This window comes from Eleginops maclovinus, chromosome 5 (genome assembly GCF_036324505.1).
Source record: "Eleginops maclovinus isolate JMC-PN-2008 ecotype Puerto Natales chromosome 5, JC_Emac_rtc_rv5, whole genome shotgun sequence".
NCBI lineage: Eukaryota > Metazoa > Chordata > Actinopteri > Perciformes > Eleginopidae > Eleginops > Eleginops maclovinus.
Genome location: NC_086353.1, coordinates 2343576 through 2361494, shown reverse-complemented (window position 1 = coordinate 2361494; position 17919 = coordinate 2343576). Strand labels below are relative to the sequence as shown.

At 40.2% G+C, this 17919-nt stretch overlaps 1 protein-coding gene across 1 annotated transcript; it reads left to right on the top strand.

Moving 5' to 3' along the window:
- Positions 1-317: 317 nt before the first annotated feature.
- LOC134865105 (E3 ubiquitin-protein ligase pellino homolog 1-like) lies at positions 318-16840 on the top strand. Its single transcript, XM_063884514.1, has 7 exons — positions 318-509; positions 10147-10334; positions 11964-12093; positions 12733-12834; positions 13696-13893; positions 14001-14189; positions 15388-16840. The coding sequence occupies exons 2-7, from the start codon at positions 10249-10251 to the stop codon at positions 15964-15966; spliced, it is 1284 nt and encodes a 427-aa protein (XP_063740584.1). The 5' UTR covers positions 318-509; positions 10147-10248; the 3' UTR covers positions 15967-16840.
- Positions 16841-17919: the final 1079 nt, after the last annotated feature.

The window sequence follows — 17919 nt, the reverse complement described above, 5'->3', positions numbered from 1 at the left end:
AACACTGAAATGAGTCTTACTTTTTGGCTACACATCACTAAAAATGACAATTTACACTTTACACCTCTGACAATACAATATAATATAATATATATAACACATAGAATATCGGCTAGAATATCTTTACAATGATTGCACTAATTTAAAGCTGCGTTACCATAAACGTTTTAATGCTTTAAGCAGTTTAGTTTCAGTATTGTGAGTCTTCATTACCTTTCTCATGAAATGACCTTTTAATGCATGTCCAGGATTGACTAGCTTTATTTTGAAATGCCTACCGGAAGTAGGTAGTGTTGACTTTGACTGTTCCATGCAGAGCAGTTGATGTCAGTGGAGAGTCAGACCTCTCTCTGTTCGTGTGAAGGAGTCCGCTGCCAATAAAACTATCGAACTACCGGAACACTTGCAACCAGCTCACTCGGTTTCCCCCTCAGAAGGAGGTAACACCGTCGGTAACCGGAACGGAAACATCCCGGTGATGAAACGGCTTTAGGACGATCGTAACTTTGGTAAGTTTGGTGTGTGTTTATCTTCATTTTTATCAACGTTACCAACTTCAGTTAGTGGAAAATAACTACGTACATTTACTCGAGTACACATTAGAAGTACTTCTTAAGTATTTTCTTAAAGTGCCACGACAATTTAAAGGGACATATTGTAGTTTTTACTCCACTACTTTTCTGTTCAAGCCTACGTTACTTTACACAATCAAGTTACTGAAACAATACCTATACATATACAAGTTAGAAATGGCCAGTAACGTTTGTTTTAGAAATACACCATGATGCTGTTGTTCTATAGTCCAGGTACTCTGCTCCTACTGTGTGTATGTAGTGTACAGTGTTGGATCTTAACTAGAGGTGGAAGAAGTACTCAGATCTTGTACTTGAGTAGAAGTACTCAGATCTAGTACAGGTGTAAAAGTAGAAGTACTCAGATCTTGTACTTGAGTTAAAGTAGAAGTACTCAGATCTTGTACTTGAGTAAAAGTAGAAGTACTCAGATCTTGTACTTGAGTTAAAGTAGAAGTACTCTCAGATCTTGTACAGGTGTAAAAGTAGAAGTACTCAGATCTTGTACTTGAGTAAAAGTAGAAGTACTCAGATCTTGTTCTTGAGTAAAAGTAGAAGTACTCAGATCTTGTTCTTGAGTAAAAGTAGAATTACTCAGATCTTGTTCTTGAGTTAAAGTAGAAATACTCAGATCTTGTTCTTGAGTAAAAGTAGAAGTACTCAGATCTTGTACTTGAGTAGAAGTACTCAGATCTTGTACAGGTGTAAACGTAGAAGTACTCAGATCTTGTTCTTGAGTAAAAGTAGAAGTACTCAGATCTTGTACTTGAGTAAAGTAGAAGTACTCAGATCTTGTACTTGAGTAAAGTAGAAGTACTCAGGTCTTGTACTTGAGTAAAGTAGAAGTACCAGAGTGTAGGAATACTCTGTCACAGTAAAAGTATTCTAAATGTTCCTCCAGTGAAAGTAGAAAGTACTCTCCTCTAAATGTACTTAAAGTAGCGACAGTAAAAGTAGTCATTGTCTGATTGGTCCATTTCAGAATAATATCTCTGATATGTTTTATAATGATTGATCATTAAAGTGTTCTCAGAGCTGGTAAAGGTGCAGCTAGTTTGAATGGCTTTGTATACTGCAGGGTAGCTGCTGGATTTACTGCAGGTGAACTAAAGTCTGATTTAAGGGAGATTATATTTACCATCAGTAATCCAAATCTGTAAAGTAACTAAAGGGAGTAAATAATTGTACAGAAGTAAAAGTACAGAGTAACACAACATCTAAATACTCAAGTAAACGACACGTCTCTCAAAGTTGTACTGAAGAACGTGTCCCTGAGTAAATGTACTTAGTTACTTTACACCACTGGTACATTTACTCAAGTGTTCAAGAGGAAGCTATACTTTACTTTATCTTTTATGCAACTTTAAACTGAATTTAATGGGGAAATATTGTACTTTTTACTCATCTTTACTTGTCTGACAGCTTAAGTTATATTTGATATTGATGAATGTTCCATGTTCTTAAAAAACTAAGGGATGAGTCATTTTTTTCTCAAGCTATATCAACATTGTTAACCCCTTTTAGATCAGCTTTATCAGAGATATAATATTACAACTGACTGTGGGAACATTTGCAAAAGGAGTACTGCTACTTTTTAATATGTAAAGTACATTTAGCTAATAATAACAACTGAGACTTCGACTTAAGGAAGGGTTTGAATGCAACACTGTGACTTGTAGAGTGTTTTCACTTCGATATAGACTCTGAATACTTGTTCCACCACTGTAGAGTATTCTCAAAAAGTCTGCAGTGTTTCTTTATTTGGTTCAAGTTTAGAGGGTAAATAATTCAGAAGGTTTTTTATACACATATAGAAGTGTATTTATAGTTTTTCTTTGTGTGTAGTCTGTGGTCCTTTCACAGCTCCAGCAGCGGTTGTGGTTGTCAGGCCGCTCGGCCCCGTTCTGTGCAGCCCAGCTGGCCTCTTTTGTTGCAGCCTCACAAACTGATTAGCATGCACCGTCCCACCAGAGCATCTGTCCCCACAGACGCTGCTATTGTTCCCCCTTTAAAACTTGAAAGTTGGCCCTTTTTTTGTGCAACTGTCCACTCATTTTAAAAGCGTATAGACATGTCAACCCCTTCTCCACACGCACATGTTGACCTAAAACCTGGAGAAAGTTCGGTCTGAGTGGATTAAAGCGGAGGCGGACATGAAGGGGAGGCTCCCAGTTCAAGCTGTCAGTCATCTTTGACCTAGAGCTGGGTGATATGGGTGAGATCAATTACAATATGAATATATAGTTCACTGCAGTTTTTTACATTAGGAGGTGGGCTGTCTTGCCTGTTCAAACCCCACAACAGCTAACTGTATTAAATATAACATTACGTTTCTAGACACAAAGGAACTGTTGATCCACTTCAAAGCTTTTATATATGATGTCCCCTTCGTTAAGGACATCATCTTCTAAGAGAAAATGATCACAATATGAGATGCATCAAGGTTTCAGTGGCTTACACCATTTATTGAAGGAGTCTGTGTAGAAAGATGAACCACATTTTAAAAGCAATGAACAGTGTGTTACAGTTATGCATAGTGTGACCAAAGATCTTTCATTTTAGCAGCAAAAATGTGTCAAAATACTAGTCAAATAACTCATAATATCACAATATGATTTCACTGGAAGCTGCTAAGTGTCAGTCAAACATTTGCCTATCCTAAAGAAGACCTTTTGTGATTATTTAGGGATAACAATGTTCAGTATGCCTGCTATGTTTGGCCATTTTACAACATAGTGTAGAACCAAATCAGGGATAAAAATAGCGACTAATAGAAATTGGATGATGAAATGTGCAGGTGGCTGCTAGAAACCTCCTTCAACAGTCCAAAAAAAAACCCCCATGTTGATCAATTTGGATGGTAGAGTTGTGGCAGGTGGACCACAAAGTTAGTTTCCAACCCTTTTGATTTAATTATGATGATTTTATTATGATATTCATCTTTCTTTTAATCGCCAAAGTGCCGCATTACGTCTCTTGCTTTAGTTCAAAGATTGATGAGTAACCCGGCTTGGTTAATCTGGTTAGATGTGTACTAATTCAGATCATTACTCACGTGAAATAATACGTTTAAGCTGTTTACACGGAGCAGTAACGGGACCAGACTATTGCCCTAATCTGCTCTTAATTGAATTATTAGTGCACACTGATTGTATTGTCCCTCCAACCAACACACACACACACACACACACACACACACACACACACACACACACACACACACACACACCCTGTGATGCAGACAATTTGATGGGCTGCTCCCAGACACTTCACAGCCACAGACTTTATCTGTGTGTATTGTCATGGTTAACTGGGTTAGTTGTGTGTGCGTGTGTGTGTGTTGGCAGGTGGGGGTTTCCACTTCAGGGCAGGTGTGAAAACACATGCGGCTGGCGATGCCCTCGCAGTGAGAAGCTGCTGTGTGTGTTTGGTAGATTGGAGGTTAGTTAGTATTGGAATTATTTAATAAAGTGTGTGATTTACTGGTTTATACACAAATAAATCACCAGCATGTTTAGTTTATCTGACAGAGAACGATCTGATCAGGTGTGTTAGCTTTTGTTTTATAACAGGGGAATTAAAGGGGCTCTTTTATGCACATTTTCAGGTTCATACTTGAAAGAGAATAACAGGGCCTCATATTATCACAAAGGTCATGTCGTGTTGAGCTGCAGTGAGGGAGTAAACGAGTAAAAGCATCTCAGTAATCTGGAGGTGTTGGGAAGGGTTGAATCATGACAATCCAAATGCAGCTTTAATCAACATCAGTTATTTAGTGTAAACGATCCCTTTGTTTGTAAGAACACTTGTTTCAAAACCTACAAATGGAAAATCTGGAACAGATATCTGAGAGGCATCGGTTGTTTATGGTCAGTAAAGTATCCAGATCCTGTGTGATTAGAGCTGTGTATTAAGAGTGAGGTCATTGCGTCAGTTGGACTGGTTCAGGTGTTAACTTATCCTCTGAAGGTAACCGGAGCATAGGTTAGGTTACCATGGTGAGCGAGCTCTGTGTGAGATAAGGCCAAACAAAGATGGCGGTTTGACCCACTTATTCCCCCCTCGTGGTGCAGGCCTCAAGTGGTGAGAGGGGGACTTGTTGTTTACCTGTTTACCTTTCCTCGCTTAATCAATCATTCTCAATATTCACCACCATCCTGCATCTGCGTGCTGAGCTGTCAAAGGTCCTTGAACATATTAAGAATTATATTCACATAAAGTCCAGCTCATACTTTCACTTTCCCTTATTTTCTCTGTTGCAGTGAGAGTTGTGAAGTGTTTGGGAAGTCTTTAGTGTTGTTGTTTGTTGTCATGCTATTGTTGATATGTGTTTTTTTTCAAATGTACAAGCCCTAACTATTGCTACTAGAGTATACGGACAGAAATAACCCTCTCTGGCTCGCTCAGGTTTTCAGATTATTAATATGCACTGTCCTCGACAAATAAAGTCATCAACTAAACTACAGACTGTCATTACGACAATGGAAATAAAGTAAACCAATAATTACATAAATAACTTAAACATATTCATATTATTAAGAACGTGAACATTTATGTAAGCGCTCATATTGAATTCAAAACCATAACAAATAAATGATATTTGTTATAAACCTTATATTATTTAATATAATGACATTAAACAAAGGTTAAAAAACATGTTGGCACAGTGTATTGAAGTCAACAACATAAACACACAGATGCAGTTATTATTTACATGTGCAAATATAATTTCTACCACAAATATATTTGATTTAATAAATGTTTCTTATATTTATTTTATTTATTTATTTTTAATATATTTTTTGGGGGCTTTTTGCCTTTAATCGGATAGGACAGTGGAGAGTGACAGGAAAGTGGGAGAGAGAGTCGGGGTGGGATCCGGAAAGGACCACGAGTCGGGAATCGAACCCGGGTCGCCGGCATACGGTGCAGGTGCCCCAGCCAGCTGCTCCACGGCCTGTTTCTTATATTTTGTCCCCATATTTTTACTCTTGGTGTTATTTTATGTCTAAGATATAATTTTTTAAATGAATAATAACATGAAACAAATAAAAATAAATGATAAAAAAAGCTGTTTTCTGAAACACACAGTTATCAGTTACATCTGCAAACATTATCACACATTCATTTGATTTGATTTATTAAATGTTTGTTATATTTGATCTTTGAGTTGGTTTTTTTATCACGTGTTTTCCATAGTGAATATTTTTAGATGGAGCCTTAGATCTAAGATTAAAATTGCAAACGGGAATAATAATTGTTGTGGCTATGATGATAAATCAAAAGCTAGGTTGTGTGGAGCTCCTTGTATTGTGTAACAGAAACCAGGAGATCTGAGTCACACTGAGGGATATAATCAGCTTTGAACAGCGACGGGTGATTCACCTCCATGTCGGACTGGGGGGAGACCTTGGGTCTTCATCACGAGAGGAAAAGGAACGCACAAAGAGCGGTTGTTGCTGAGGAGTGAAGTCACTTTAGAAGTCGTCCTCTTTATCTGGTGTCCAGTTTCAGACGCTGAATGGCTCTCTGTCCCTCGGCTGTTCACTGGCTGTATTCATAAGTTCATGATGGAGGGCTGAGGCTCTCTTCTCATGATCTATAAACCTCTTTCACCCGCTGAGCCCCACAGATTCCCAACCGGGCTGCAGGGTTTCCCCCTCAGGAAATGGGCTAGAGGAGCTGGGAAGCATCCGTCTATAACAGCACTGCACTACAGTCTGGTCAGAGGTTAGCCACATGTTGTGTCACAGACAAAAAATAAAACCACCCTCTGATCTACCCTTAGACTAAATATACAATACAACCACTGATATGGGTGGCTGTTGCTCCGGGGGAAAGGGGCTTCTATTAAAGGGTCAGTGGTTCGGTCGCTTCCTCTTGCCATGTAATGTAGTATAACACAGACATACACTGAAGGGGTGGAAATGCAAAGCTAGCTGAGCATCATCTTTTTCTAACCTAACTTGTGGTGTAATACGTTTTTTAGGGCCTTAACTTGAGGATCCAGTGGGACAGAATTAATGGGATTTATAGTGGTCACCTAAAACTATGAATCGTTGTCTTTTTGTTAGCTTAAAATTAGCTCTTCATATTTAGGAGATGGTCTTCCTCCACAGTTTTCTACGTTGTTGTTTAGTTACAGTAGACACATCCTGTCGCATCAGATCTTGTGACTAGTTCAGCTACCTTGTGAGGATCTAAACAATCATCTGTAAACAAACTAAGTTCCTGTTTACATTCAGTGAAACTGACATCACAATGTTACACTTTCCCTTGTAGTGGCTAGTGCTCCAACACATTGTACGTGATAGGCTAAGGGGCGGGACATCTGAAAGCGGGTGACCAATCACAACAGAGCCGACCAGCTAACCAATCAGAGCAGACTGGGCTCTGGTTTCAGACAGAGGGTGAAAAGAGGAGCTGCAGCACAGGAAGTATGAGAACAATAAAGAGGTTTTTGAACCTTAAAGCATGGAGACATGTCCCAGTAGAGGCATTAATTACAAATATGAACCTGGAAATGAGCAGAATTTGTCCTTTAAAGCATTTAGCTGTCACATGAAACCTGATGATTGAAGGTTTCTGGGTAAAATGTGTCCTTAAGGTTAATTGAAGCCAATAGTTAATAGCAATGTTTTTCTCAGCACACGGTAATGCAGAATAATGATTATCATCAAACCAAACCCTAAACTTTTGGGATTTCCTGTTGTTTTGCGTTTGTAATTCTAATCTCAAGTGTCTGTTAACAGCCTTAAAACTGCCTCAGAGTTGAGCCTTGTTCCTGGATGTGGGGACTGTATGAGCGGGGGTGTTGTAGAAAAGGCTGCATGGTATTAGGCTAAATAAATGTCAAACCTTTGAGGAAATTTACAGAAATTGTATCGATAAAGGTCTGCAGAGATGATAATCACGTGCTCGAAAGGTCAACAGGAGTTGCAGATGCTCTCCCTCGATGACTCTTTAATATCAACCAGGATCCAGCATCTGTAATCTCCCATCTTTAACCTCAACCTTTAACTAACCTACTTCATCCTCGGCATTCAGTTTGAATCCGTATTTAACCTTATCTTTTTCATGTAAGAAGGGTCTTTAAGCTGTGTTTCGATGGTGAAAATCATCGTCTGTGTTTTTGGTGGGAGATTATTTTGAGATAAGAAACATCCTGTAGACTGGTTTTGTTTTTCAGTGTTCATCAGTGGTTATCATACATGAGTAACACAAACAGCAACTAAATAATAAACATGCAGCACAAGTTTGGTTAGACGGTTGATATTTTTATGTCGTGAGGTAAAAATACAACGTCTTTACACAGAAATGTGATCAGTGAAATGCTTCTTGCTGAACAGGACAAGCAGATTTGCATGTTCCTTTAAACAGCAGAATGACTATCTGGGTAATGCAGCTAATGTCCTCCATAATTTAATCCTAATATTCCCCAAAATACGGTCTTTTGTAGTGGTGTAGATAAATCAAAGTCAGAGGTGTGGGCATAACTCTTCTTCATTAGTCTTTTTAGAGGTCTTTCTTGAATAAAATGCCTCAAACGAATAAAGCCTTTGGATGGATAGAAGCTCCTACTATTTAAACCAGGGGTGTCCAAACTACGGCCCGCAGGCCATTTTGAATCGGCCCTCTGCAAACTCTAAAAGTATAATGGAATAAGGCCCACAAATTAAACTTCTGCTTATCAGATATTGTATTTCTCAAATATATTAATGAGCCAAATGTTCAAATACATTTCAAAAATGTAAAACATTTTGTAACAAATCGTAGTTGATAAGGAAAAAACCCAATAACTTCTTTCCATAACGAGCTTGAAATGTAACCTTCATATTTACTCTTATTATCAGCAATCTGAGGCTTCTGTTTTAAGGAATGAGCTGCCACCTAAATAAATGAAACCCTAAAGACAGACGGGATGTAAGGCTGTTTTTTTCTTAAACCATTTGAAAGTATTGCACATTATTCTCCTACATTTGATTTGTTTTGCTAACTCATAACTTAACTTATGAGGCGATATTCACGTCTAGAAGTGGCCCAGCTCTCCTGTTTGGACACCCCTGATTTAAACACTTTGTAGAGCACCTATGCAAATCTGAGTTGAAGTGGAAGTGATTTGAATAGCATAGTTTGAGTGAAATCATCTGTCTGGGATGTAGTGAGTCCATAAGTAAATAAATACGACAATTTGTGGGAGAATTCATAAACCAAATTCTTCGTTGACCTTAGAGACATGCGATTAATTTAAGGTAACATTGGGTCTGTGATTGATATTCAAAAGGGAGTTTCCTGGGTGTAATCCTTTGAAATCTGCTACCTAGGTGACATTGGAATGAACATGTTTTGATGTAAAAGAGCGAGGATTTCCACCTGTTGAGTATTATGACCCTCTAACGCAGGGGGGTCCAAGCTTTTAGAATCTTTTAGAAACTCGTCAACACCAGAATATAAGACGGTGAATGTATCTGAGTCTGACCCTCTTTGGTTTCTAACATTAGAGCTTATAATTCGTCCTCACAGCGTGAATTAGTCGCGGGTTTCTTCGTGACGTGTCCTCTTCGGCCTGTGGACATCCCAGTTGTGCTTCTGAGTGACACTCGGCTTGTTTTCCTTCACGGCACAAAGGCTTATAACATCAGTCCGTGTGTGATGCTGTGTGACTCACCCCGTCATGAACACACACCCTAACAACGCCGCTCAGTGCTCTGCAGAGAATTCATACTTTGTCTGCAGCACGGACCCCCGCACAAAGACTGAGTGGGGGTATTGTAGGAACCAATGAATGATGTTGTGTTGGAGCCTGTGTGTTTGCATGAATGTCTCAAAGTTTTTTAAATATATACAAAGTGAAGCTTTCTCCGTGAAGTTCAACTTTATCTTAACAAGTACTTCAAGAATTATAGACATGGTTTTCTACAAAGCGCCTTTTTCATTCAAAGGAGCCAAAGATCTTACGCTCCACATGTGATTCGAGCTGAAATGAATAGCCTTTCCTGTATGAAACCGCTTTTGATTGAGTAATTAAGTGCTAAAATGTGTAAATCTGTCTAGATATGTGGTGGTTTTAAAATCAGGCACAAAGAACTTGTTTTGCTGGGGTCCAGATCACACTACAGAGACAGTATGGCTTTGTTGTAGCATGAAATCAATAGTGTTGTTTGTCTGTATGAATGTCTGAATAGGGTTTTTACATCTTAGGTGAAACATCTCCGGTGAGCACTTTGAGAAGTACTGCACAACTCATTTTGGGTTCAACAAAAGAAGTCAAAGGTCTTATATTTAAGTTGTTTTTTTGACATACCGTCATAAGAAGTTCTTAAATTGCTATTTAAACGTGGAAGTATCTGATCAAATCTGTCAATCTGACCAGATATTTGATGTTTTTGAGGCTCTATGAACACATGGTGCTGGGGTCCAGATCCCCCGTGTAATGGTTGTTTTGTAGTAACACATGAGTGGAGTTCTGTTGAAGCCTGTGTGTGTCTAAAAAGTTCTAATGCAGTATCCCAAATGATGCCTACTCCGAAAAGAAGAACGTTATATTAAAAAGAACCTCTTCTTCTGTCTGCAGGTGATGTGTGTAGCGCCGCTGATGGAGACGCTCTGAGGGTGACACTGGGAACATCCTCGCCCTTCCTCACCCTTCCTCCCCCGCCCCCTGAAGGCTGCACAGATGTTTTCAATCGGTCAGGAAAACATCTCCTCCTCCACGGCCTCCACCAAAGGACCGGTGAAATATGGAGAGCTCATTGTTCTGGGGTAAGAAGTGCACTGAGCAGCGTTCGCAGCTGCGGTTTGAAGCGCCTGCATCATCGACACGGAGCTGTTCAGGTCCTGCTTGTTTTAGCCTTCAACAATGTGACCTTTACTGCTGAGCGTTGTATTATGGAAGAACAGCTTCTGTTTAAAGATCTGGTTCTTACTTTTCAGGCAGCAATTCACAAGACGGAGACGTCAGGAGAGCTGGGGCTGCTGTGGTTTCAGACCTTTTGTTTGCTTTCGTATCATAGTGTCCACATGTGGAAGCAAACAGTCTGCCAGACCGTGTAACTGACAATTACACCAGTCCCAGGGTTTCATTTTAAAGAGCCATATAGTCTGTGTGTCATGCAGTGGAGCCACAGAGCAGCCTGGAGGGGGTCTGAGTGTGTCTAAGAAAAGGAGGTGGTTGCACTTTATCTGAAACAAAGGAAGTTTGCATTATCCCCTGGAAGAATGGCTCCACTTTTAACTGAACTCAAATGTTTATCTGACCTCAGGCTGGCTCTGGAGATAACCTCCAGACAAACACTCTTAATTAAACCTCCAACAGCTTCATCGCTTTCACAGTCTTCTTTTTGACAATAACGTGCAAAAAAAAAGACGTTTTGCAGATAAATGTAGTTCATTCGAAGTTGTATTAACCCAGCGTCCTGATGGGTGAATGGATAACCACTTTACCGCCGCATCCTGCTTTTTAAATATGGGCTAAAACGGATATTGCTCTTTAGCTTTCTCTCCCCCCACTAGGCTTCCTGTCTCCAGTGAAAGCTGGGAAATAATGTTTGGGAAATCTGCCTGTTTGACCTGAATCATGTAGAAGGTGTCTAGCTTAGCAAAAAGAAAATAAGAAAGGGGAATAGAACTTTAATAAAAATGTAAAACATGTACCTTTCAAGAGGTTAAGCCTCTGTCTTTATATGTTGTATCTTCATTATAGAGCTGGTACAGAGATAGGAAAGTAAGAAGGAGGAACTATGAGTAGTTAGTTTTAGTAGAAATAAAAGGATTAAATAATCTCAATATCTTTAGCAACAGATATAACAGAGAAAGGAGAACAGAAAGGAATCATGGAACAAATAAATGTAATCTGTAATATTTCTATACATTTAAATTCAGTGAAGAACTTAGTGACTTGTTTTGGACACAACGTCTCAGTCTTGTTGTTCTTGGCTTGAGGATTTGATAATTACTCTGTGATTTGCAAAACAATGACTTTATCCCTCCTCTGATGGATAGATGTATTGTTTGCTGTCAGCATAACTCCAGCTTAATGTGTAGAAACCCCCCCACAGTGAAGGAGGCTGCAGACTTCCTGACAGAAGGCCTTTCTCTGCGGACACTCGGAGCGCCTGTGGTTCAGACCTTTTGTTAGCGTCTGTATTATCGTCTGCAGAACTGAAATACAGCTGTATGGATCCCTGCACTGTCAGCCTGTTTCACTGGAGTGCATTATAAACCAGGATTGAGCTTTTTAGTAGATTCAACAATCTCAATATGTGCTTTTACATGTTTAACTTTAGGGTCTTTATACAGAGTGATGATCTCTCAAATATATAAAGCTGTTATTCAGGTAATCAGTGCAGATCTTGTGTGATTGTAATAAGACGGTTCCCATGTTGTGTTCAGGTGTAATGGCTCTCTGCCAAACGGTGACAAGGGGAGGAGGAAAAGTCGCTTCTCTCTGTGTCGCAGGAACAAGGCCAACGGCGTGAAACCGAGCACCGTGCACTCCTCATGCACGCCTCAGGCTGCCAAGGTGAGCGCTTTAAAACACAGGTAGAGAACATCAGGACATCTAACATGCAGCGCAGAAGGGGAAACCTTTACAGGTGCACAAAAGAACATAGTGTGAATTCTGGCTGTCGGATATTATATTTCCATTCTTGGAATTTGTTTTTCTTTTGCACACATTCATATTTAATTATAACTTCCAGGGAATGTCCCATGGGTGTGGTTTATTGGTATTTAGTCCACCTACTTGTTTGCAGGGAATTTGTATGACAAAGACAGGGACACTTGCTGTTTGTTTGTGTTGTTTACTTCTGTCATTAAACATCGTAACTTCAGTACGAACTCTTTTACTTGAAATGCGTCAAAGTGATGAGCCAAGTTAAGCCTCTGAGGATACTCTACTCATTGGGAGTTTAGTCACTATAATGAGTTTGTATCTCTCCTAAACTAGTAATCCTTAAGCATAGACCATAACACATTGAAATAACAGATTCTGTTTTTGTAGTATAATCAGGATAAACAATACTATTAGGAATTTAGCTCTTTTTGTAATCTTTTGCAGAAGAACTGCATCATTTATAAGATATGCTATTATTGAAGAATAACCGCTGTGTTTGTCATGTGTTGAATCTGTTTTGAAAGTACATTTCTTGTGTGTCTGCAGGCTGTGAGCAACAAGGAGCAGCACAGTATCTCCTACACTCTGTCCCGGGCCCAGACGGTGGTGGTGGAGTACACTCAGGACAGCAGCACGGACATGTTCCAGGTCTGTAGCTTTCGACTGACTCTACCTGATGTTCCTGCAGATACACAGATCAGATCCAACTTTTTATGGTTAATTTTTGTCAAACTTTATGCCTTTTCTCACTTTTATTACATTTAGATAATAATTATACGTCTTTTATCTCTATTCTCTAAAATCTCTAACAATGGGATTTTTTAAATATTTATTTGTGAGTAATATATCCTGGACTTTTATCACCATGATTTTTGGAACTTGCACAATTTTTGGCACTTGGCGGAATTTCCTAAACCCAAAAAAGAAACTCGAAACTTCAAGTGAGGAACCACATTTGAGGAATTAGAAACTGGAATGGGAATCAACACAGCTTCAATCAAATCCAGAAAAACACTCAACTCTAGGGTTGGGTGTGTGTGTGTGTGTCTGTGTGTGTGTGTGTGTGTGTGTGTGTGTGTGTCAGTCCTTCTGTCAGTCTGCAGCTTATCGCTTACACTACTTTATGTTCCTCTTGTAGTTGTGGTAAATGAACAGTTTGGAGTTGTAGTTTATTGCCTGTTTATACTGTGTCAGCTAAGCTAACCCTTCCTCAACTTTACAGCAACATTTTAATATTTGTTGTAGCTCAATAACTGACATCTGCAGAACCGGAGCATCTGTAGATTAACTTCATACCCAGTATATGTGATTATCCACTAAAGTAAGGCATGATGTCAGAGGAATATATCCCTCTTTTTGTTACAACCGCCGCATTTCACCGCCATTTTTACTGTAAGGGATCCAGAGACATTTAACTCTCATTGAGGGCGGTGCACTTTTACTACTTGGAGGCATTACCATGTACACACACTTTTCAGTACCATGAACTCTGTCTCTGCTTCATCACAGATTGGTCGCTCCACAGAGACTCCCATTGACTTCGTGGTGACGGACACGCTGCCCGGGAGTCAGATCCACGTCGACGGTCAGACGGTTCAGAGCACCATCTCCCGCTTCGCCTGCCGCATCATCTGCCAGAGAAACCCTCCGTACACCGCACGCATCTACGCCGCCGGATTCGACACCTCCAAGAACATCTTCCTCGGGGTAGGCTGCAGAAAAATAGAATTCCATTTTATTTAGCTGACATTTTTATAGGAACTACATCGGTGCTTGTAGACACATTTTCAACACATTCTTGACCCTTTCCTCAGGAGAAAGCAGCAAAGTGGAGAATGCAGGACGGGCAGATGGACGGACTGACCACCAACGGGGTTCTGGTGATGCACCCCCGACAAGGCTTCATCCAGGGCTCCAAACCCGGCCTGTGGAGGGAAATCTCCGTCTGTGGAAACGTGTTCACTCTGAGGGAGACCAGGTCCTCCCAGCAGAGGGGCAAGATGGTGGGTGATCCCGGCTCTGCATGGGAGCTGTAGATTGTTTCATTAAAGCAGCGTTTCCCAAACTTTTTTTGCGGCGCACCCCCTTCTACGTCCCAACCGGGTTGACGCACCCCCCAAAAAAAAAACCGCAACAAAGCTTTGTTTTATCGCCATATAAAGACTCATGTTTAATCATGTGCAAATAACCAGAACACGCATGACGATAACAACATCAACAAAGTTTCAATATAATGCAACAAAGAAAAATTGCAACGATCCACAACTTTAAAGAGCATGGGCTCAGAAACAGAGACAATGAATAATAACGAGGATCGATCATTTCCTGACTCCCCCTCATTTTATTCTCTCAGACTCCTTCCTATTCTCTCCGTCTCTGTTGCCTCCAAATCCTCACTCTCTCTTGGTCCCTCTCCTCCTTCATGACTAACAACTTTGTCATGAGACGTTCCACTTGACAGTTTCCCTGATTTCAGCCAGTTAGTCATATTTGAAAGAATGAATGAAACGAGTTGGCGCGCATATATCCTAGCCTACAGTGAAACGTAGAAGAAGACCGCCGCTGTCTTCTTCTACGTTTCTATCAAAAACTAATAAATTATAGTTTTTTGATTTAAAGTAAAAGGGATTACAAAGGAAATGTTTATTGTTCCTGCACGCACCACACTCGTGCACGCACCACACTTTGGGAATCCCTGCATTAATGTAAACAAATAATTCAACGTTTTAAACATTCAGTGTTTCTAACAAACAATTCATCCTGCCCCAGCATTGATATCTTTCTGCGCACATTACTGCCACCATCTGTTGACCATTAGAAATGCACCAGAGGAAGGATCATTGAGTCTCCTCGACCACCATTGATAAATAAAGTTAAAGTGGTCATACACATTTGACTCTGGTGTAAATGTGCAGCAATGAGATCAGTATAAAAGACAGAATATCCGTCTCTTCACATCTTAAAATAACTTTTATTTAACATAATTAAACTAAATAATAAACAATTACCTTCAGGAAGACGTTTAAGAGGCAGAAAACCACTCCACACTTTCTCTAGTGACAGTTATCGTGTCATATGGCATCGTATTGTAGCATAACTTGTCTCGTCATGTTTCATATCTCTTATATTACCTGTCTTATAAAAGACAGTCCAACAGGATTCAGCGTCACATTGTCCTATCTCTGCTCCTCTCTCCTCCAGATGGAGCCTGAGTCTAACGAGCTGGTGGACGGGTCCCTGGTGGACCTGTGCGGGGCTACCCTGCTGTGGCGCACGGCGGAGGGCCTGGCTCACGCGCCCACCGTCAAACACCTGGAGGCCCTGCGGCAGGAGCTGAACGCTGGGCGGCCGCAGTGCCCTGTGGGCTTCAACACGCTCGCCTTCCCCAGCATGCGCCGCAAAGACGTGCCGGACGAGAAGCAGCCGTGGGCCTACCTGCGCTGCGGACACGTGCACGGCTACCACGGCTGGGGGGGCCGCCGCAACCCTGAAGTGGAGGCCGAGTGCCAGGAGAGGGAGTGCCCCATGTGCCGGACGAGGGGCCCCTACAAGCCGCTGTGGCTGGGCTGCGAGGCGGGCTTCTACGTGGACGCAGAGCCGCCCACACACACCTTTGTCCCCTGCGGCCACGTCTGCTCGGAGAAGACGGCGGCGTACTGGAGCCAGATCCCGCTGCCGCACGGCACACACACCTTCAACTCTGCCTGTCCGTTCTGCATCGAGGCGCTCAGCGGGGAGGCCGGCTGCATCAGACTCATCTTCCAGAGCCCGCTGGACTAGAAACACCTCAGACATAAGTTTGCTTATCCAAACAACAAAAGGGCTGAAACAAACCCAACTTCTTTCTATAACTTAATTTTGTGTAACTTAATTTAACTTAATTTTGAGCAATATCAAAACATTTAATCGGTTTATGATTCAGGATTTGTTGTCTTCCTCTCAAGTGGTGAATGTTTTTCCCTGGACCAAACTGGGATGGTTTACTTCACACTCTTTGATATAATTGCTGTTAATGTGTTCCCTGTAATTGTCACACTTTTCCAAATCAACCCAACAACAACTAACAGCCCTGCCTTATCTGAACAACAGAAGGCTGGCATGACCATGAGTCCTTTTGATAACTTCATATAATTTAATTTTGAGCAATACAAATAGATGTATGGGTTTGATTCCTGCCCTTTTTGGAACATGTATTACGAATCAGTTTTTCTTGTCTTCCTCTTAAGTGGTGAATGTCCTTCCCTGTAGAAAACTGTGATGTGTACAGTTTATTTATTCCTTTACCTCTTCAGTAATGTTTTTTGTAAAGCAATGCAACATATAAAGTTGTATTGTCCCTGCCTTAAAGACACATTAACACTAAGACATGATCACAGTTTGTATTTGGGCTTTTCTATGGGAGAGACCATTTTAAACAAGGAAATGTGGAACAAACAAATGTTTCTGTACTTTATAGTTGTGTGGTTAATCAAGTGAGCTTCCTCTGTACTGTGGTTGTTTAATTGAACACTTACTGTATGTAATGATCCTAATACCAGCTTTGTATAACACAAATATATTTCTTGGGGGAACTTTTGAAGCTGCTGTCTTTTGACTTGAACCTCAAACATTCAGACTGAGTTTTGAAACCAAATAAAAGTACAATTTGAAATAGTTAAGATGTATGGTGTAGTTTCCTTCAAATATCTACAATCACATTGACAGTACCAACAGGATCCGAATAACCTCTTTCACCATCCTACATTTGAACTTTTCCTGGTAGTGTTCTAAAAATATCATAATTATGATGAATTGGTTTTAAGGAGCTGTAAAGAAGAAGCATCTGTTTCTAAAAAGTGAATTGAAGTTATAGACCTACACTGGTCAACACAATAAGACCTTTAAAGTACATAAAGCAACCAGGAGTGTTGGGGAGTAACTGTTCTCATGAAGCTAGGTAATTAAAATAGAACATCAATATAATTACCTGCTGCTCACACTTTACAGAGAGTCGCAGGTAAGCCTTTCTCCAACACATCTAGATGAACCACTTCCAGGTTTTGCTTTATCTCTTCATTTTTATCCCTCTCTTTCTCCAGATCCCAGGTAACAAAGGCTAGATGTTCAAGATGGAGCTACAAAGCAGAGGCTCAGCAACTCTGCGATAAAAACCAAGCTGCTCATGTTCAGTAAAGGAGCTAAAGCTAAAGCTAGGCTACCTGCATATAAACCCGCTTATTACGTGGCTGCTTACCAAATAAATAAATGATTTGGCACAAAATATTGATTTTAAACATGATTTAAATTTGATCATTTTGCCTCTGCTGATAAAAAATGGTCTGTTTGACGACGTAGTGATGTACCTTAAAGTGACAGCAGCACAAATCGAGATTTCCTGACCCTTATATTTGTCTTTTACCTCCTTTTTCATATATATATGTTTTTTCAACCCTTCTGACCTTATAAACACCAATATGTAGAAGTATTGGATTAATGCATCTGGGCTGTAACTGGAATGACCATAAAGCATTTTTATTAAACATAATAATGAACAATTTAATGCCTAATATCATTTTTATATGAGCAGCATAGTAATCTAACACAATAACAGATATAATGATGTACTTATGATGTTATGATTTATTTAAATTGTCACAGAAAATCAGTTGTAGAAGAAATTATCAGAAAAAAGTTCAAATTTTGTGTCTTTTTGAACTTCTTAGAGATAAATCAACATGGAAAATTCAAAACATC

Coding starts and splice junctions, on each gene's coding strand:
- LOC134865105 (XM_063884514.1), top strand. CDS start 10,249: ATGTTTTCAATCGGTCAGGAAAACATCTCCTCCTCCACGGCCTCCACC. Junction 12,835..13,695: donor GCAGCACGGACATGTTCCAG/GTCTGTAGCTTT, acceptor GCTTCATCACAG/ATTGGTCGCTCCACAGAGAC. Junction 14,190..15,387: donor CCCAGCAGAGGGGCAAGATG/GTGGGTGATCCC, acceptor TCTCTCCTCCAG/ATGGAGCCTGAGTCTAACGA.